This window comes from Poeciliopsis prolifica, unplaced genomic scaffold (genome assembly GCF_027474105.1).
Source record: "Poeciliopsis prolifica strain line A6 unplaced genomic scaffold, Auburn_PproV2 SCAFFOLD012, whole genome shotgun sequence".
Classification (NCBI taxonomy): Eukaryota; Metazoa; Chordata; class Actinopteri; order Cyprinodontiformes; family Poeciliidae; genus Poeciliopsis; species Poeciliopsis prolifica.
In genome coordinates this window covers 8,917,488-8,940,351 of record NW_026562387.1, presented here as the reverse complement: position 1 = coordinate 8,940,351, position 22,864 = coordinate 8,917,488, and the positions used below count along the sequence as shown (strand labels likewise).

The 22,864-nt window shown below is 37.4% G+C and overlaps 1 protein-coding gene across 1 annotated transcript; it reads right to left on the bottom strand.

Annotated features, from left to right (window-relative positions):
- Window positions 1–18,226: 18,226 nt before the first annotated feature.
- Window positions 18,227–21,090, bottom strand: cbln2b (cerebellin 2b precursor). Its single transcript, XM_055037842.1, has 4 exons — window positions 20,883–21,090; window positions 20,023–20,540; window positions 19,428–19,547; window positions 18,227–19,311 (listed from the first exon to the last, which is right to left on the bottom strand). The coding sequence occupies exons 2-4, from the start codon at window positions 20,308–20,310 to the stop codon at window positions 19,114–19,116; spliced, it is 606 nt and encodes a 201-aa protein (XP_054893817.1). The 5' UTR covers window positions 20,311–20,540; window positions 20,883–21,090; the 3' UTR covers window positions 18,227–19,113.
- Window positions 21,091–22,864: the final 1,774 nt, after the last annotated feature.

Below are 22,864 nucleotides of genomic sequence, written 5' to 3'. Positions count from 1 at the left end.
CTAATTATGTAAAACTATAGACATCAGAAGGCAGTGAATTCTTTAATGAGCACTTGAGAGAACAAAGGGAATTTAAGTGCATGTTAATAAGAGAGGCTAGACAACAGAAGAAGGCACAATGCCACAGAAAGAATTGTTACACATTAAACGAGGGCATTTGCTGTTTTACCACCAACCAGCAGCTTCTGACAGATACATGGGGCATTGCATGATATTTTAGAAAAATCTATTTTCACTGTGATCTGGGCCCATTTAATCTGTTCTCTATGCATGATTAATAGATTTGCAAATAATTTACGAAACGTACAGAAAACCTGAGACAGATTTATTATCAGGGGTTTTAATATCGGTGCAAAAGAAGCTGAGGCATTTCGCAGCACAACATGCAATCAGTGAAGAAACCTGGTCCCGACTAGTGTGGCACAGTTGTGTAAAATTACAGGTTAAACTCTCCTGTCAGATCTCAGGGTTTACTGCTGGGCTAACACAGTACCAGGGGAGCGCTGTATACTCTTCTAAAATACTGTGTGTATAAAGCTGTATTACACTGTGGAGGTCGGTATCCTGACTGTAATGTTTACAAGGAGACACTGCTAACATTGCTCAGTGCTTTTCAGGACCAAAAATATGAAACTACGGTGGTCTAACCAGTGACAAATGTAAAATGTTTTTCAGTTTTGTTGACATTACTTAATTTTACATAGTTGTTCAAAACCTTGCCTCCACTTTTCTCTCTCTGGAATTTGCAGTTGTGTGATTCATTTCACAGCGATTGTGGTTGTAAACACTAAGCTGGAGTCACTTTAATTAGACTATTCAATCAACATTGTCATAGGCTCTTATTTAGCACAGAACATCTTAACATCTTTTTAAGAAAACAAAAACAAGACAAGATGTGTTTTTTCAACTCCTACTAATAACCTGTCTGAGAAAATGAATCTGAACATTTTAATTAGTTCAATGTTAGGAAAATTGATTAAATGAATTCCTCCTTCTGCTGCAGTGAACTTTTTAATCATGGGCGGATCTAGACAGGGCCAGTTGCCCCTGTAGAACTGGTCCTGGCCCTGTTATGGTCCCTGTACTGAAGAAATTATGTTAAATTAATTTCTTATGACAATATGTGCTGGTAAGAATCCATTGTGTCTCCTGGAACACCTTTTTATTTTTTTTACTTTCTCGGTTCTGCTTTTACAATAATTAATTATGATATTGGACTTTTAGTTTCAGCCATGTTGAGTAGGATTACATATTTTGTCTTCTAGGGTAATAAAGCACTCCGACTTCCTCCCACACTCCAAAAACATGATTTAGGTCAATTGATCTCTCTAAATTCTCCCTAAGTTTGAGTGTGTGTGTGTGTGTGTGTGTGTGTGCATGGTTGTTTGTCCTGTCTGTCTCTGTGTTACCCTGTCCAGGGTTACCCCGCCTCTCGCTATCAAGTTTGCACCTCTTTTTCAAAAAGCTTTTTAAAGATGAGGCCCTGAGTCTGCTGAACTATCGTATTAGTAACACCTTTTATTTTAGCAGCATTATTTCTGTCATTGCTCCTGAGGAATGTGTTCCATCTCCAGCAAGTTTGTCAACAACAAAAACAAAAAATGTATTCACAGATAAGTGGAGGTATATTCCAAAGGAGGGAAAAAAAGACTGTCAAATAATGATCAATTTTACTCCATTAACTCTGACCTCTTTTTTTTATCTCCTGTAAAGTCATAATTTAATCTAAGACAGAGAGAGAGAAAAAAAAAAAAAAAAAAGCTTTGAGTGTTTTATCTGAATAAATTCCCCAGCACCATCTTTGATATCTATGACCCACAGTAAGGGAAGCCCCAAGGCAGTGAAGGACTGTCATCCCTCCCCGGGGGCAGAAGCTGCACTTTTCAGCTCCCTAATGATGTGCCTTTTGAATGAAGGAACCCAAGCCACAGCCTATCACTTAGCAGGCTCAACCGCGAAGGCAGAGGTGGGCTAGACAGAGGGGACAGACAAAGACAGAAAACACAGGGTGATGGGAAAGTGTAGGCTTGACATCCGGCAGATAAATGCAGTTACTTTCATAATTACGAGGAGATATCTAAGATTTTTAAATTTCTGGACACATGAAATATGAAGGAATTTAGGTAAAAAATATTTAAAAACAACCAAGAAACAAACAATGAATGAAAGTATAGTAAAAACTTTGTCATCTATCACTTTCACAGTTCTCTGTATAAGAGCGTCTCTTAAGCATCCTGCAATTGGAGACATTCGGCTATGAAATACATATTGCATAAATGACAGGCAGTAATACAGCTGTTGTTGTTCCACTGTCACTCTCTAAATTTGAACATTCTCAGTCTGGAGGGTTCTGCATAATCACTGTTTATCCATTCCATTCCCCTCCATTCTGCTGAATGGCAACATGTTGTCAGATTGCTAACAATCATACAGTAATTGATGTCGCATTTTATGGTGGTAATACCAAAAGCAGCCTTGGTAAATTTTCTTGCCTAAATCACCACAATCTGCAATCCTTGTGTATATCTTCTTTTTTCAACTTTACCTCAAGGCTGATTTAAACTCTCCTGGAAGCAAAACTTTTAATGTTCTTATAGTCTCTTCCTTTGACGGGGCAACTGTTAGCTAAAACATAACATAAAAGTAAAGAATAGCATCACAGACATGGATGCGCAAAGGAAGTAAAATCAGTGATAAAAAGAAGAGTTGCCGGAGGCTCTCGTGAGTAGCCACAAGGACTCTCTTTCTTCCTCTGCAATGTTTTTGTAATTATTAAATCAGATTCCAGCATTAACACCTCAGACACCCTATAAAGGGAGATGCAAATGTGTACAGGAGAAGATAAGAACAGAGTTTGAAAAATCCTACTCTGTGCTCAATACAGAGTTGTGCAAAGTCATAACTCCATTTTTTAATCTTCCAAATTTTTTTCATGTTACATCTAACCTCAATGATTTTTATACAGTGATAGGTCAAAGCAAAGTAGTGATTAATTATGATGTATCTAATACATTCTTTTCACTGAGATACTCCTAAATAAAATCCAGTAAATCCCTCCATCCATCCATTTTCTGCTGCATGTTTGAATCTGATTCTGGGGATGGAAATCAGACTTCGTTGATGACGTGAGCAGCGGTGTTCTGGATCAGCTGCAGCAGTCTGACTGATCTATAAATGGGATAATGACAGCTGTGTTTAATTTTCTTGACTATGATGTTTGTGTCAACTATCAGCACTGTGACTGTACATCAAACCATATTCATGTCATTTAGCCCAGACATGAGTCCATCTGGAAATCCATAGCAACACTTATAAGCTATTGTTTACAGATACTCGCAGTTCAGCTTCTAGATGAGCTGATGAGTGAAACCCCCAAAATGCTTAAAGATATAAATGCAATGAGGGGTGGTGAAGCAAAAATGCTGTAAACCTTATATCATCTTACATCCACTTCACATTTAAATGTCACTGTGTGTTGGTCCCTGACTTAATATGCAAATGAAACATGTTGAAGTTTGTTTTTGTAAACTGACAAAATGTAGAAAATATAAATCTACATTTATTTGCTGTAACTGGATTCTGGTGCTGTCTGTAACATAGATTAAACACAGTTACAAGTCTCTTGTTGACTGAAAAGTTTCAGATTTCAGAAAACATGAGGTGTCAGAGCTTGACAGAACTCTTGATTTTGGACATGTTTTGCGGTGCATTGTAGTTTTTTTCTGCTTCTCAGTAAGGACCAAGAAAGGGTTCTTCTACAGTTGCATGAAAGAGCGTGCTGCACAAGCCTCCGTTGAGATTTTTCACTGTCTTGCACACTTATCCTGTGAGTCCATTGAGTTGAGTGATGTTTGACAACAATGTAGACGCTCAGGAATGGCAGCTGGTTATGCACATTTGCATGACAGGTGGCAAAGGAAAACACATACCTTGAAACATCTGAAATGGTATTTGAGGTCAAAACTCTAACGAAACTGAAATAATTAGAGAGATATTTAATCACCTAAAATCTAAGAAAGACTAATAGAAATGTGGGGTTGCAGTTGTTTTGGGATGTAGAATGTACAAAGAGAGTAACAAGAAAAATGCTCCACCTTTGCATTTAAAAACACCCCCAAACCTTCAAAATAAAAGCAAGGAGCAGGAAGGCAGAGCACAAACCTATATTCACACTGCCTCTGGAAAAAGGAAAGGAAAGTGAAAAAAAGTGTTTCTTCTATTGCCTCGCTTCTTGCCTGGTTAGAATCTCTCCACATTGATCACGATTTAATGTCTGAAGATGCATTGGCAGTTGTTGACAGAGACAGAGATTGTGATGATAGACCCAGTTATTCCACAGAGATAGACATAGGCGGGGCATTGAGGGGGAGTCGACTCTCCGCTCTTGTTGTCTTTCCGACTCTCTTAACTGTGTTTACTCTTTCAACACTGACATCCAACAGTATGCAGAGCTGATGAAACTTTCCTTCCTGCTGAAAATGTGGCACTATGTCTGCAACATGGCCTTTATTTAGCAATAATTTGGTCTCATTTCACCCTTACTCCTACTTTGTGGCCCTTAACTCCACATTTGTAAGAGATAGGACATCCCAGTTATGTATGTGAATTGGGGAAAGGTCTTGTGGGAGTGGGGAGTTAGTTTTGTAGCCCTGAAACACTGAAGAATTCAGTGTTACACTTGGAAATGAGTGGTTGAGGCTGCACTTGAAAAAACTTTTGTAAATGTAAATATTTTCTCTCTAGAAATACAGCGTGTTTCCAAAGCTTTCATTCGCCAATAACCTTTTATATTTTGTTTTCATTAAATTACCGTAGATTTGTTAGACCAACACAGTAGTGTACATTTGTAAAGGGCAAAGAAAATATTAGATTAAAGAAATGTTTTAATTTCAGAAGTATTTTCATTACAAGCCAAATGTAAACCTTAGTGTTATAGATGAAAATAATCTCTTGTGCAAAGTCAGATGCATGCATTCCCAAACAGACGTATTTGTGTGAGAAAGATAACCTGTGGAAGAAATTGTGCTCCTCTGCCTTTTCCCAGTACTCCCAGTACTTTCTGCAGAAAAACAAAAACAAAAAAACAATTTGTTTTTTGTGTGTACAATCGTGTGTACACTGTGTACACGCTGCTCACACCCTCTCCCTTGCTCGCTGCTATCCTACAGCTTGTTCCCTACAACATGACTTACTATGAATACTGAGTTGTTTCTCTGCCATCAACACATTGAGCAGCATGTACATGAGTAGAATTGACAGCACTAAGTCCTTCTTCCTGACTTTGTTTGTGTTTGACCAAGAACAGTACATTTATGCAGATGGCAACAGATCATAGTTTATCTCTCTCATGCCATACTGTCACGACATAGTGACATTTTTAATCAATATTTTAAAAAACACTTTTTAAAAAAAATAAAAGTTACATATTGCAGCTTTAAGTCTGTAGGAGCAAAATAGAGGGGTAGCCCAGGATATCCCTGTGAACTTATTTTAGAGGAGAGGCACCTAATACCTAATGATTTGCCTCCTGCTCTGATTTTAGAAACCACCGTAAACCTGCAGTCCAAAAGTGAAGAGCTCTGTTGGAAATATATAAAATAATCTGAACTTTAACTTAAGTGAATAAAATAAAGAATCAACAGATATTACTGGATAAAGATACAGCAGTTAGTTCCCTAAAGCACTTGTATATCAATTAAGATGAAACAGATTTTAAAAATAATATAATCAAGAACTGATGACAATCTAACATTTAAGTTTTCCTTTTAATTATATCAAACTTCCATTCTAGGTCAATTTGATTAAAAAAAAAAAAAAAAAAAAAAAAAAAAGTCCTATACCAAACTCCTTTGTGGCATTGAGATTGTAAGATGACATTGTCAAGAAGCTGTGTACAAATCCAAGTTTCATCTGGATCTTCTTAGCCTGAGCGTAAGGGAATTCCAGGAAAAAAAAAAAAAAAAAAACGATGTGAGAGAGTAGACTGGAGATAAGATAGAAGAGAGAGAGGGGAAAAACAACTGATTTCCATCAAATCAGATTGTCAAACCAGATGGGGACTATTTGAGAACTGGGGTAGAGTGGATGGAGGGTGGATGGACTCTGATTGCACAAATTTCAACACAAACCTCACAGTAGCAGAACAACAAAATGAGGTTCTTGAGCACTGTGCTGCTGTGACGTAATGTGGTTCTAATCTTTGTAAAAAATAAAGAAATAAAAAATCAAATGAGGGTTTTTATTCAATACACTGAATATTAAAGAATGTAAAAAGTTTAAATTGTGCTTGTAGTTTAAGAAAATAATACTTGTGTTTCTGGAGCATAATACTCAGGGTCAGCCTTGATACCTGTTATTATTTTTTTGAAAAGGTAGCATGCATTAAACTCTACTCAACCTTTCACCTTTGACTAGGAAGTCTCTGCATCACAAGCTAAGAAGAGCATGAACTCCAGACGAATGTGTGTGTCTGCGTGGGCATGAAATTAATTCCTCCTGAACTATTGGAGCTTCTGGAATGATACTACAAGCTCTGACCATTATCATGGTGCCTCTGGCAACACCTGAGCAAAAGCTCTTCAGCATGCCAGCATTGATCCGGGGCATGCTTATTCTCCAAAGTAGGTGGGCCCAATCACATAATTTAAATGTGTTATCTGAGCCAACACACGCTTTCTGTCAGCCATAAGCCACATTAATGACATAACCAGCTTAAAGAGCTGGTTATGTCAAGAAAGATTGCAGAATAATTTTGAAACAGCAAGGCTGTTTTAAATTAGTTTTACTCAGATGCATGATGATGGTGCTCTGATTTTACCAAATATCAGAAATAAGTTGATATATTAAAGGTAATATAAGAAAGGAAACTTGTTTTGGGCATCTGTTTTACATTTGAGTCAGTGGATGTTTTTACAGGACATGCCCTCAGGGTGTTAACAATTGATGTTAATGTAAACTCTTAAATATCATGTGGTTCCAAAACCTGCCAAATAAGATATTCACAGAGGGCAATGATGACAACTTTTAAACACACACGCACATACACGCTCAATTTATTGTTACTATGATGTCATGTATTTGACAAGGCTGCACATGTCGCTCTTATTAGCATTGTTGCCTTGCAGCAAAGTCATGAATCTGGATCCTGGCCTGCAGTAGTTTCTGCATGGAGTTTCTGCATGGAGTTTCCATGCAGAAACAAAAAGAGGCACAGCTGCACTGTGGAGTAGTAGGTAGTAATGTTTCCTTCTAGCAAGAAAGTTAGCTTTATTTAGCAGATATTATTAACTAAATTCTATAATAATTTAGCTACTAAACTATTATTTTGTTTCAATGTTCCACAGACCACATACTTAGTATTCAAATTAGTTAACTTAGATTACACCTGACTGAACACTGATTCGTGTTAAACATGCATTAAAGGCTTTACTGTCTCATTGTATGCAGACTAGAAGTAGTTTGAAGCAAATTCCAGAAGCCTAATGTTGGGCTGCCATTTTCCTCAGACTGATTGGACTGCATTTCCCAGCATTCATTACCCTCACCCCTGCACAAAAGATCAAAAAAAGACATCTAGCCTGCTTTAACACTCAGGATGCAGACCCAAACAACGGAGAGCAAACTCACTTGTGTCTTCTAACCTGCTGGACAAGAAAATTGACGGAATGTGAGTTTTACATGAGTCAGATTGAAAGCAGGAACTGACGAGAGGACTGGTGCATTCATCTAGAAAACATCACCAGTTGAAAAATTACCTTTGGATCCAACCAATAATTAACTTCCCAAAATTATTGAGATCAAAAGATCTTAGTCATTAGATTTGACATGTCAACAATTTTATAATATCCAAACAAAATAAATGGTTGCCTTATCTATTTTTGTAACATAACTTTAAAGAGAGTTTTGGTTTTAAAACAGATTTGGGCTGCAAACATTTTCTATCAAACCAAGGCTCATTGCAAGCACATACTGTAAATGAGTCTTTCTGTTCAGAATGTGGAGAATGAGCACAATAATTGATAGTTGGATGCATTTCCATATTCTCTACGTTAGATTGATCACAGACCTACCTCCATGATCCAGCCGACTGACTTCTGTCTGGTTTTTCACTGCTAAACCCGCCTGTAGCATTCCTCAAGGTCCCCTGCCATGCCTGAGGCAGTGGAGAACGTCTAGCGATCACAAGCCGAATTCAAGCCCTGAACCAGGTTTCTTCATGTTTATGTCAGGGCGGGTTTTACATGCTCAAGCTTTTATTCCCTTTTTCCCGAGGACACATTGATCTAACCTCTGCTGATATGCAATTTGTCAATACTTGAATTTTTAAAGGTACATATAGGTAAAAAGTAATTGCATTAAGTGTGAATAAATTGAACAATGTGAAACTTACTCTTTTAAAATGTCTACATACTCCATAAAACCTTTATGGAAAAAATAACTCCATGCTATTCCCTTTCTTGTCACTTCTAATTCCTCTTAGTTTTGTGCAATATTCTTTCTTCTGAAGCTGAAATTATGTTTTGGGGTCTTAAAGCTGCTCTTAAAAAAATTCTCTACTGAAAATAAGGAACCTTTACATCATGATCGATGGGATTTTTGTTTCCTTTTTTTTTTTTTTACAGTTTGCTTGTTTTTTTACTCCAAATCTCCAACTCTAAATGACTACATTTAGCGTGTCTGTTAACATGTCCAAATCAATATTCTCAGGCAAGTACAAGCTCCTGTTGTCTTGTTAGAAAACAGCTACATCATGCTCGATTCCAGGACAACCGCTCATTACGGGGGAAAAAATAATGATGGTTGAGGTTGTCCACACTTTCAAGGATTATCTGTCTTTCTTTTTGGAACTGTTTCTGTGTACAATATTGCCAGTAGTCCCATGACCGTGCAATTATGGAAGATTTTGCAGCCTGCTTGTTTTCTCACAATAGCAGAACACAAAACAGTGTTCAAACAGGCTCCTGGCATCAGAGAGTTCTCCTTGTTGGACAGCCTGCCATCTTTTCAGTGCAAGAAATTCAAATAGCTGGTCTTACTGTTCCACTAATGGGAGGCCATTAAGTGTTTTTACAGCAATACAAAACTGCTAATTGCTTCTCACATGTATAAATAAAGTCAAATATTTTGTGGGGTGTTGACATGTTTATGTTGTCTCTATCTGCATGCCTTTGCTAAATTCCAAATAATAAATGAGAACGTTTTAATCCAAAACGTATACTTCACTGATCTATTACTTAAAGAAAGAAAGAGTGCTTATTGTAATTGCAAGAAGGGTAATGGTCAAAATGTTGCCCTGGAGAAAATAGTCCTGATGTAAAAAACAAAAAAAACAAAGAAATATTTACTTTAATTTGTGATTGTGAGTTAGTGTAATTTTTAAATGAAAGCATTATAAATCTATGCCAGTTCACAAAGATGTGAACAAAAGTTTATATCAATTATATCAATAAATTTGCACATGACATTAAACAAGATGTTGACATGTTTTGCCTTGTTTTAGTTCTACAAATAATTGATGTCTTATACCTGTTTGTATTTTATGCTCTGGTCATGTAATATTGCATTCTTAGGTAGTTCTTTTTTTTTGGTTGGATTGTTCAGAAGGGTTCCAGGTAAGAAAGGTAATGTCAAGACAAAAGAAGCAGGACAGATCAAAAAGTCTTTTGTTCCTCTGGATTCTGGAGGATTACAAAGCATGGTAGACGCAGTGATAAGTATAGAAGTAGAAGTTTGATTGAGATCAGAAAAGTTTTTGACATTGATTTATATATTTCTTTTACAGTTTTTTTTTCTTTAATTAATCCTGTTTCCCTCATGTTATTCTTTACACTTTTTATAAAGCTACATGCATTGGGATACATCTGCTTAAATAGAAACTGATAAAATATTCACAAAAACTGGCATCGACGATGACAATCTGTACAAAAGTGTTACAGTAAAAGATTTCAGTGGAGACTGAGTCACCCTAAGACAACATATTTTGATTCAATTCTCTCATATTGATATCTGGAGATATTTTAGTCTTTTACTGGACTATGTGTGGTTATATAAACTACTGAACTTGTGCAGCTTGTTTGTTGCTATTGCACTTGTTTAAATGTTTTAAAAAATCACTATGTCTGTAGGTTTTCTCGTTTTTTATGATCATTTACCTCACCTGAGGGCCCATCCTCCTGTCTTATGCATTTTCAAGAGTTTCTAAGACAAATCGGCCTCTGTGTCATGGAATGACATAGATTTATACCTCATAGAAAAACACAGTCCTAAATTGCAAAATAACAGATCTCTGACTTTCTGATGAAGAAAGTGGTGCCAGTATGTGTGTGAAATTATTAATTTCAGAATATTTTTCAACATTGACTTTATTTCCACCGTTGAACAAATAATCTCAAGATGATTTTTTTTTTTTTTGTATTTTTCCATATTTTTACTTGAAGCATCAATTAATGTGGATAACACTGTACATTCAACTTCAACTGAGCTAAGCTCCTGATACAAGTGATATAAGGCCTTCCAAATTATTTATGAAATCCTCATAACCAGAATCGCACCTGTAAAAATAGTTTTACTGCTGCTCCAGTCTTGTCATGTCTGTCACACCAAACGTCGGAGCCACAAGGTGTGTGCGAGTGTTTCTGTGCGCACACATCCCTGATCCTGGGGATCCGAAACCCGTGGTGTGTGTTTCTTCCGTCGCCGCAGCTTGCTGTGCCAGGGGACTTTTTTCAGATTCTAATGAATGCAGTTAAACTGGTTAGGTGCTGGGTCCAGGATGCTGTCTCTCAGGCTTGCTGTGCTGGAATCTAATGTGTAGACAGATGATGTATTGGAACCATCACATCAAGGAGTAGCTCATATGAGCCGGGTATGCCTGGCTCGACGTTGTCTACTGTCTGTGCAGGATTGTGGCAGTGGGAGGAGGATGGGAAGTTGGAAAAGGGTGGGCTTGGACTAGAATGTCTTTTTCTTTGGGGAATTGTGTGTTTCAGCAGTATGGATATTGCAGGCGGTGACAGAAGGAATAAACAGTCTTTCTCTGTCTTTTCTTCAGGGATGGGGCTGCTCACAGAGGCGGCGCTGTGACTGATGTTTGTCAGTGTTCTGTGTCTATTTATTTGTTTGGCAAACAAATACATTATTAACAAGCTACTGCCACATGTTATCCTCTCAGCGCATTCTCTTCACTGGCATCAGTGTCTTTCCATTCAAGTGCAAATTAGCTAGGTCACAACTATAAAAGCAAAACTGAAGGTGAAATTTCTGACTTTACAGGTCATGCAGCCTTTGCACAGAATTATTCTGCATAGAAAATGTGTTAGGTTTTCAATGTTTTGTCATATAACCACATTTTCCTTTTTTATTTATACTTAACAGAGCGACAATAGGGCATAATAATGAAGGGAAAGGAAACTGACACCGGGTGTCCAAGATTTGGAATTTGAAAAGTGCAGCATGCATTTGATTTCAGACTCCATGAGCCAATACTAAGCAGAAACACTATTTGCTGGCATGACAGCTACAAGCCTTTTGGAGGTCCACTTCAGCTTTGCATAAACCTGAAATAATGTTTCAGGTTACTCCAGAATGAAGTGTCAAAAAATAAAGAAATAAATAAATTTACAGATATTACCACAGTCTTAATTAGAGTAAGGTCCATTCTAAATCATGAATACATTTTGACCAAAGCCCTGCTATGTGAGCTCAGGCTGTGTGTTTAGGGTTGCTGTCCAGCTTTAAAGTGACCTTCAGCTCCAGTCTCAAGTTTTTTGCAGGAACTAAAAATATTTATTTCCCATACTGGATTGTATGTAGCTCATCAATCAGCTCTGATCTGCTTCTCAATCTCTGCTGAAGGAAGCCATTCCACTGCATGATGCTGCCTTCAGACACAGAATGTTAATTTCAGTCACATACTGTTACGCAAATATAACAAGAGGTTTACGCTTGCGGTGCAATCATAGAATCTCGCTATCATCTGACATGTTTTACCAGGATGACTTGTTTCAGGGTGGTTCACACCTGGTAGTCTGGTAGACTTGGTTCGATTGGGGACCAAAATTGCAACATTTATTACATTTTCAGGTGATTCTGTTCACTTTCACTCTGCACTTTGTCAAATGAACTAAATTCTTTGTGATGGCACTGCGCTAAAACACTGAAGAAGAAATGGAAAGCAACTTCCTTCTTCAAAAAATGTAAACCAAAATGGAGTGGCATCAGATTTCTCTTTTGTCCTTAGCAAAAGACCATGAGATATTTCTCTTGTCATTTATTTTTACTCATAATGTCCAATGCTATAGACCTCTTTGTGCTTTTTAAGTGATCAAGACCTAGGTTTTTAGGCTGACCAGAGTTTGCTTTTTTGGGCTGCATTGTGCATTCACACTTCCACAAATAAACCAGAATTTATGAACCAGAGTTCTATTAAAGCAAACAAAACAAGGCTTAATCTAAGACTCAAAGGCAGTAATTTTTGGGATAAGCAAGAAGTTCACAGGCCGGACGCTGAGAATCTTTTTTTCAATAAAGGCCCAGATATTATCAGTGGTTCTAAAGACAGTGTAAACAAACTGAGAGATGACAGAAATGCTTTTGATTGGGCTCCCACTCTGCAATGTGATCCGTGCTTTCTATGCTTCCTCTAGAGTAATGATAGGCCTAATTTTCAAGATTATAGCTTGCAGTCTTAATATTGAGAAAGTAATAAATACATATAAAATTGAGTGGAAAGAAAGAGTGTGATTGGAAATTATGCATCAGCAACAGGCATAGCATCAGCCTTGAGCTTTCAAGTAAAATTCAGTTCAAGAAAATGGGGGTCAGGGAGCTTTGAAAGAAGTGGACTGAGGCTGTAAAGTTCCTCATGTCAATCCATTCACATATGAGCTAAGGGAAACCAAACCGTACTGTTGCTCAATGGTCCAAAGTTCTGTTTTCAGATGAAAATAAAGTTTGAAATTAATTTGGAATTTGAGATATGAGCATCGTGAGCAGAAAAACACAAAATCTAAATTGCTCAATGTTCAGTGGGAAGTCCGTTAAGTCGGGATTTTGTGTGCAATATCATCTGGTTGTGTTGGTCCATTGTGTTTTCTGGATCTGGCACCGCCCTAATTAAACATTTAGATTGCTGCTACATGACAAAACATTAAAAGGTTGTTATACTTTTACAAGGCTCTGTATGTGAGGTACTGTCTTTAAAAAGTGAATATTTGAGTTCTCATATAGTGTACATAAGTGCTGCAGTAAAGAGGACTTCTGCTGACAATATACAGTCATTACTGTTGACTATGTGAGAATAGTGAAGCTTATTTATAACGCAATTTGTTGCAAAAGGTCCTGAAGATGATACTGAAAGGACTGGACCATTGAAACTGTAGATAAACCATTACACTTAGTTTGCATTTTCCTTTTAGCTTGCTGGCATATTAGATATCAGACTGACTGAGTGGGCCCCTAACTGCGACTTCAGACCCAGAAGGAACTGCCTGTAGGTTTGCCTGAGAACAGCTCGAATAAAAATAATGCTGTGAAAGGCTCGTTCGCACTCACAATCACACTTAAAGCAATTTCACCCATAACAGGGAGTAGGACTGTGAGAAAATTATTATAAGGTGAAAGAAACATTTCTCCACTTTATTTTTTTTATTTTTTATTTTTATTTTTTGTCTTACGTGCATTGAATCAATGTATTTAGCTCATTTGCAACCAAAATGAGAGATTAAAAGTCCTGTCAAAAAAGTATACTAGTTGTCCATCATTTAGTTCCTAACAGAAGGTAGTTGAAGAATATGAAATAGAATACATTAGGAATTTGGAAAATTCAGTAGAAAAAACAGTAAAATTTAGCTTTAATGTTCAAAAATATACATTTTGCAAGAGTTCCTGTTTTCACTTTATTTGAAACTATTATTTATTTTATTGTTTATGAGTGGGTATTTCTTGTTTGTAGATACATCTGAAATAGTTTTTATTATTGTTACTAATATCAAAAAGTTTATATATTTAAGTGTTTCAGTTAAAAAAGGGAAACTCAGAGATTAACTGTACAGAGTAATATCTGCTTCAGTTAGTTTTGATGAGTATACTTTTCTACTAAATAAAAAAAATCTAATTCAGTTGGGCAGAAAACTGCAATAGTGAGAAAGGCTAAACAAAAATTGTTTTTTAATACAGAATTGTAAGCCTAATAACAGGGAATATGTCCGCATACAGTATAATAAATACTTTCAATACTTTCTGGTTCTCCTCTTGCATTAATTACCTCATCAGTGCATCTTGACATGGAGGCAATCAGTCTGTAAAATTAAGGTACCACAGTTTAATGAGTTCTGCTTCGCAATCCCCTCAAGACTGCGGTTATCCGTGTTGGTTGTGCAACTTTTTCCTTCCACACAACTTTACATTTATATGGTTGGATACAGCTCTCTAAACACCCATCTTCCTCATAAATGATCCTTTGCAGTTTGCCCTTTCCTCAAAGCATTTCTGTGAAACAATTGTAGATTTACAATTATTGTAGATTTACAATTGTTATGATCGTCATATAGTGACGATCATAACAAATTCTGTTTGTACTGCTACTGAGTCAAGTTTTTGTTGTTGTTTTGTTTTTTTTGTTGTTTTTATTAGTTGTAAGCCATGACTGTTGAAAGTAACACAAATAAATGGTTGAAACATGTGTTGTTCAAAGTTGGTTTTAAAATCTGACCTTGTGAATTTGAAAGAATGAGAAAATATTAATTCAGAAGGAAAAACTCTGCATCCTCCAATTACAGTCTCAGCCGTGACTCTCTGGACAAGCTATGCTCTGTGGTGAAAGGAGCTCTTTGTTTACATAAGATGCAATATTTATTGTTTAGATCTGATTTGGATCACAACGTAATGGTATATACAACATTTTTATGTGCACATGAAAAATAGTAATGTCAAAGCTACATATGTAAACAGTATGCCCTGTAACATAGTTATGGATTTTATCAGAAAAAGGTTTTTGCTACAAGCAAAGCTAAGGTTTGGATGTCATATAAGGCAAGATTTATTGCCTTATATGACTTGGAGCTTATATCATGTCTTTAACACAATCTGTATTTTGTTCAAGATAATTTGATGCAAAGCAAAAGAGGAGGATGTTTCACACAAATTACTCATTGGTTTGTTATTAACATGTTCTAACATTAAAAAAAAAATTAAAAAGAGAAAATGGAAAACAAAAAGGAAACAGCACATTTTATCTAATAATTACTGTCCTTGTTTGGATTGCAGAAGAGGCTGAAAAACATGCAAACGGCTGTGTGGCTCTTCAGAGGAAATCTTTTGAATCAACCTCAGTTGACCTTTTGGATGGATTTTACATCTCCACTGGAGGATGAAAAACAGCTTCAAATTTATTAAATGCTGAAAGAGCAGGAATCAAACCATGCAATCGGGGATGAACTATCCAAATGTGTGTACATGGATCCATATTTCCTGAAATAAAATCACCTAAAACAACCACATTAGGGAAATAACAGACTCAAACCTATCAGATCATTTAAGCTCTAATGCACTGAGCCCTGCCAGCCACTCCCCACTGTGAGGGCACAGCTGATCTATGATATCGCTGGATTCACTTTTATTCCAAAGTCATAGAAATCAAAGGGCAGAGTCCCTCAAATAATGTGTGCCAAGAGAACATATTTTAAGAGACCATTAAACGTGATACGAGTTTGGGGCTTTTTTAATGGCAGCTATGCTAGGTAATTGTCTGTATGTGTTCTGCAAAGTAGAGTAAAATGCCATCTGTGCTTCTCTGAAAGCAGTCTCAAGTCTGTAGTACAGTAACAAGGTGGCTGCTTTTATTGTTAAGCAAGGAGTATTCTTGTTAGAATGGCTGTTTTGCAATTCTTTAGGCATTAGTTACACTTTGTTTTGGGTGCTCATATAGCTTTCTCATAGATGTGGAAAAACAAAGCCCATGAACATTAAATTGATGTCTTTAAAAAAATAAATAAAAGAATCTTCTCTTTGCTCAAAAGTGTATTTAATTATGCTCACCCAATTTCAGCGAGTTTAACCAAGGAGGATCGTTTGAACACAGAATTTTCATTCCAGCATGGAAACAATTAGGCCCTTTTTCGGCCAATTTAATACTCTCCCCACAACACAGTGATTTCCTGGCAGTTTGTGCTGCTTTGCGGAGGCCCATTGCTGGCATCAGCAGCATTTAAGCAGGACTCTCTCTTTGTTCTCAGCTGTTGTGCTCTGTTATACACAGGATGAAGGTAAACGGAAAAAATAGCAAAAAAATTATATTCACGCTGCTCAGGCATGCAAGCGAGAGAGCTAAAGTTTCCAGCTGTCTGTATGTGAGATATACTCAGATGGCCCAGCTGCCCAACAGCTGCTGGTGTTCATTCAAATCCCCGGTTGAACAAGCAGTTTTTTTCCTCCCTTTTTTTTGTGTTTTGACACAGATCAGTAGAGTTCTGCATTAACATGCATCAACAAGAGGGGACTGATCAGAAAGGGCTAGAAATTATGATTCTTCATCCCTTTTTTGAAGCTTTTCTTTTGTAAATATATCAGCAAATGGCAGCTGTAAAAAGAAAATTTCAACTCTGCATATGGGCTAAAACAAAAGCTTTCAGTTTCTGTAAGTTTCCACTGTATTGTTTTCTCTCCATACATCGTCTCTCTTTTAAAGTCAAGTTAAAACGATATTAATTGTATACATGAACCTTAAGCGCTTTTTTAAAATTCTAAAATCTTCTTAAAATTTGATTTGTCTTGCAGAACTAATTTTCCTAACCTAAATCAGATGCTCCTGTTTTGTCTTGAGAACATGGGGCATTGCATTTAGACACAGAAATAGGACTTACAAACAAGACATTTGGAGCTTATATCATGTCTGTCAGGTAGCTGAGACGTATGTTGATAGAAACAGCAACCATTTCCACATAGGCTAAGGAGAAGCACATGTAACTGACACAAATCTTTTTTTTTTATGTTGCCTACATAGTAATAATTCAGAGGGCATTTAAAACAATGCATCAACTTTCTTGTGATTTCCATAGATCAATCAAAATTACTTTAATAGACAGGACCTGTAAAATCTTGTCTATTTAGTACCAAAGACAGAGTTTTCATTCAGTATTAACTTGTTTCAACGGTTGACTCACAGTGCTGGCAAGCTATGAAATTGCAGGGAGCCACAAGAGAAACTGAATTTACACAAGACCTTTTGACACCTGCACTAGTTGTGCAAAGTCTTTGCAGTTTTCTGTTCATAGTGATTGAATCATAATTAATTGGTTCTTGAACGGATTCTGGTGCTTTTTTTCTTGAGATGAGAAAGCATTTCTTCTACAAGTTAACTGATTTAAACAAAATGAAGCAGTAATTGTTCATTTTACACATTTTCTTTTATGTTTTTGAGTACCACATGTGATCTGTTGCATGCAAAACAACTTGATGCACCCCAAAGTCACACTAAATGTATATGGTTTGGTTGTGGGGTTAATTTATACATTTATATATAAATGCGTATATAGTCAAGGGTCCACATTTTTCAGGTGTAGGCTATTTTTCAGTGAAATTATTTGTCTGGACTTTCTGAACTACATGTGGCATTTTTCCATAGTTTAACAAAGAATAGAGGGGAGAGCAGATGGCGAGATGATAGTCTTTTAACTGTAGGCGTCAGAGTTAGGGGGAAGTGTGTTGGTGGTTGAGCAGAAATATCAACATCAGTTTATTCTGCAAGACGACTTCATCAATTTTTTTATATAAAAAGCAACTTTTTTCAGAAAGGGGTGGAACTTTAGGCTATAAAGCATCCAATTTAAGGGGGTTTTCTGCAATGAGGCACAGTAATTTAAATGTTGTGCATTAGACATTAGACGCTCTTGCTAATATGCTGTAGTCACAATTTTAGAAATAAATGCATGTATATCTGCAGCGTTGAAATTTAAGTTTCTAATCGTCTATAAACACAAGGTGACATTATTATTATTATTATTATTATTATTATTATTATTATTACTACTAGTAGTAGTAGTATTGTTGTTGTTGTTGTTTTCTCCAAGATCCATTCATTTTCACTTCAATCAACAGCTGTTGTTACTTTCCTAATTTCAGCACCACGGACAGCGACATGTCTGTTTCCCTTCCAGGCCTTCCCCTTCAATATCCACTCCTCCACCTCGAGTCGCTTCTTTAAATAATAACGATGAATGCGCTCAGCCTATACAATACAATATCATTTATTAAGCGGGACATGTATATAGGGATTCTTCTATTATTTTTCCACAATGTACATTGAGTGAGCAAAGTCACTGAACATTAAAATCAGTCAAAGCTACGCAGATCCCGAACTGTAGAACACATAGTACTGAGTATGTACTTCATAAATTAGATATCTTCTTTTCTTGTTTAAATTATTGTTATTGTTGTTAAATAAAAGGGTTTTAAGTCACCTCTTGAGGCTGAAATATGTCGCCTTTTTTTTTTATTTCTCTCTTATAATAAACTCATCGGCTGCCTACATTTTGGGTTATTTTCAATATGTTCGGCATCCAAACGCAACACCATAGACACCACAACAAAAAAACGTAAAAAGGGGAAACTTCCATTCGTGCAAAAAGAGGAAAAAAAGAAAAAGAAAAAGGTGGTGGGAGGGGGGAAAGCCCCTTGGAAAGCACTTCTTTCTTCCGGGTTGTGCATGATTCCGTAGATATTTCACCATAAATTCTTTAAGGCTATACAAACATAAATAAAGCATGATACAGTCAGTTTTTGTTCACCTCATCCTCATCTTTCCTTTGTCCATGTTGCCCAAAAGTTTGTTTTCCAGGCAAGGAGGGAAAAAAATCCACACACTCGACAAGCACATGCCAGCCACTGGCCCGATCGAGACGTTTAGTCATCCAGATTGCGTAAAAGTTGATGGGTTTGAATATATGAAACTCCCAGGAAACGTTGATATTTGACTATAGAGTTGGACGGAGTGTACAGATATTCGTCGGCTTCCTTGGCTGACAGTTTGAAAAATAAATGGCATGTTTTTGGATATATGTTTGTTGTTGTTGTTCCTGTTCCTTAACTTAAGCAAAGTACCGATCCTCGACGGAGGGATTATAGAGGAAAGACTAGAAAGCCTGAGAAGGTGGAGTATTTCCATCCGCCCATGAGGGTACCCCGCTCCAGCTTTAAGTAGACCCGGTCGTCACGTTCCACCATCAGCAGTACACCGTTGCTAGCCGCTTCTCTTGTAACGTCCTGGTCTCCCGCGAAAGCTGATATGACGGGATAGTCGTTTTGCATTAGGTTGACCTGCAGAGGGGAGCAGCAGAAAAAAAAAGAAAAAAAAAAGAGAGAGAAACACTCAGTGCCCTAATTTTTCATGTTTCATATGTTGAATGCAGAGCTGCTACTTCATGTTTGCTCACCTGTATGGTTTGTCTGTTGTAGACCTTCACAACGTGGAAGCTGAAACTATAGATCCCCCTTCTTGGAGCCTGGAAAACACTCGCTTTTAGGTCGAAATGATTGCCGATGTTCACTAAAACCTGCGATCCGAAAGGGCGCACAGTGAGACGAAGCAGTTCGATCAATACAACAGCTCTTTTGTAGACACATTTCGGTATTTGATATGCATGGAGGCGCGTGCCAAATGCTTAGGACTGTGCTTGGGAGGATTCCCGTTTTTGTGTAATAACAGGCCCCTGTCCAAAGACCCCAGTCGTTTGGATTTTTTGGAACCACCACTCAGCGCTGCACATGACATATCATGACATATGATAGTTTTTTTTAGCATGAATAGTTGCTCCTTTTTGGCAACACGTCGTTGAATGTGCCAATTACGCACAACACTGGTCGAACCTTTTTTTTTTTTTCCTTTTCTTTATTTTTTTAGAGACGTCCCAAATGCTAGGATTGCAAAGTAAGGAAACACCAAAGAAACTCATTCAGAATACAATCTTTACACTTCTTATTTTCACACTGATCAGAAAGATTACTGTTAAACTGAGGAAACACGTTTACCTGGTCAAAATAGATGGTCATTGACGTGTTGCTCATCTCCGACGGCTCATGATTGGTTCCGCGCACGGCGGAAAAAGCCACTTTCGCCCCTGCGGAGCGGACGGATATGCCAAGTGAGGAGGTCACCGCTCCGTCCGAGGAAGGGTTCGAGTCGCACACCACAAGACACTTTCCCTCCAGCACTATGGGCTCCGTGTCGTTCTGACCGGAGCACAGGACCACGCCGCATCCCAAGAAGAGAGCCAGTGCCAGGACGGCACAGGTTCCCGGGCAGCGCGCTGGCACCATGGTTGGATCACTGGATCCAGGGTACAATGAGACAACCCCGGCAGCCCCTTGGAGGTTTATTGATCACCTGGTCCAGGCTCAGTTCCCCCCCCTTTCCTCTCCCTTCCTTTCTCTCGTTCTCTGACTGCGATGCTCCCTCGCTCCTTGACACAGACGCACTTAGGCTCCCCTCCCTCCTGTGCGTCTTAGTAGATTTTGGGAGAGGATTTAAACGGTCGATTTTGTAAATCCTAATGATGTGGGAGGAAAAAAAGTTGGAAATGTCAGGTTAGAAAACAAAACAGTAGAAAGTTTAAGAATATCTACTTGATTTATTGAGTAATCTCTTTGTGCGTAAAAACGCTCTTGCGCGTAAAGTGAGCAGCAACGGCTGCTACTAAATACAGCATTCGGCAAGAATGAATAATCATCTCACTGTCGTCTTTCCGATAATATCAGCAATATTTATAATTTTGGGGCACTTTGTAAGTCACTAAAAAGACCTATGACAATCTTGTTTAAAAAACATTGAAAGAAGCCCGGTTTAAGCTTTCTTTAAAAGAAGAAAAAAAGAAATCTCATTATTGGCTTACCTGTGCTCTCCATCCCGCTCTTGTGTTCACTGTCTTTCGCAGAAGTGAGCGCTCAGATTGTTAGAAAAGAGAAAAAATGAAAGCGCGATTCTCTGGGTGCCCCTTCCGAGGGACAACTCACGCCCATTCTTCGTGTGTGAGCCGCTAGAAGCAAGAGTCCTCTACAAGTGCCCCGCAAATAGGAGCACAGGCATGGGCTAATAGGTTTGTTTACATATTAATCATCTCAACGCGTGAACTCGGAAGTTCCCTGGGGACATAAAGGATTGCTTTCTTTTACTTTCTATTATTAACGTTTTTTGTTTGTTTGTTTTATATGTGTCTGTATAATAATTAAGTTAAAATTAAGGAGTTTGCGGTGAATCACCCTGGCAGTGCATGTCACATTGGGCATGCATCCTTGTGTTTTTAATTCAGGACTTCGATACTTTCAGTGGTCCAATTCAGATACTTGTGCGCCATCCAGTGGCTAAGTTTATTTGTGCAGAAAATGATTCAGTCCAAAAAATCATTAAAAAACAAAGCTTTCTGAAACAAAACAAACACCTGTGTAAAATCTGCAACTTTTATAAAACACAACTATGTACTGAAAGTTTAGAAAACGACTTCATAGTCACACTGATAAAGAATGATTTAATTGGGCAGCTGAAAGAAGGGCCCATTTCCAAAAACGTTCACAGAGGCTGAGCTTCATCTGTCTGATGAACCTTTAACCTTTTCCTTTCAATCCCTGAGATGTCACCATCATTTCATTAGCCATGTAAAAGCTTGTTACAGTTGAATCGTACAACACTGGCATTCACAACCTTTACTTCAGACCTTTAATGAGCTGTCATTTTTCTATTTAAGGATATGCAAACTAGGTTGAGCATTTATTCAGGGAACTGTTTTCTTTATGTTCTATGGAATTGTGAAATGGAATAAACCAAAGCATGGTGATTTTTTTTGTTTTTTTTTGTTTTGTTTGTTTTTTTCATTTTACCAATGAACATATAAGTCATGGTGCACATGGTTTTTCGCATGTGATTTCCAATTGTGAAATTTATGAGATTTTACTGTAAGTGTTTTATCTACATAAATATCTCTATAAGTGTAAACTTGCCAAGATGTCACAAAACCCAAACCAACCCCTCTTTGAGAGGGTGGTGGGAGTATCTTGCTCTGCTATTGTTCTGAAGAGGTTTTTCTACAGGGATGATAAAGAAACAGGTCAAAGTTGATAGGAGGATGGATAGAGTTAAACACAAAGCAATAATTGGTAAAAAAAAAAAAAAAAAAAAAGACTTGAGACAATGGTGATAATCCACCTTCTGGTTGGATAACAATCCCAAACAAAGAGCTTCAATGAAATGATTTAGATGAAAGCATTGTTATGTGTTAGAATGGCCCAGTTCAAATCCTGACCTAAATCCAATTGAGAAGTTGTGACAGGTGCTGTGCTGTTTGCAGGTATTCTACATCCAATAAAAAACTGAGGCTGAGCTACTTTGCAAAGACAATTGAGCGAAATGTGTAAACTTCTAGATTTGCAAAGTTGGTAGAGATATATTCCAAAACACTTTCAGCTCTAACTGAAGCAAAGGGGATGTATACAAAGTACTCATACTTTTTATATATGCAACACTGTATTTTATCATTTTTCTCCCACTTCCCCATGTGCTACTTTGCCTTGGCCTATTTCATAAAGTCACAGAAAAAGCCATTGGTTAATTAGATGTGAGATGATAAAGTATTAAAATCCTGAAAGGGTGTATTTTTGCATACAGATGTATGTTTTACTTGAGGATCAAACATGAGGTTAAAATAATAATTGTGACTTATGATCAGTCTGGGAATTCATTGACATAAATGTGAATCTGTGACCTGTGAAACCAGATGTTCCCACACATCTGATGCCCCATGTTAAAAAAAAATCCTAATTTAAGTTTTAATCATGTTTAATGTCTTTTCTCTTCCCTCTGTACTGTTTGTCAAACATTGGT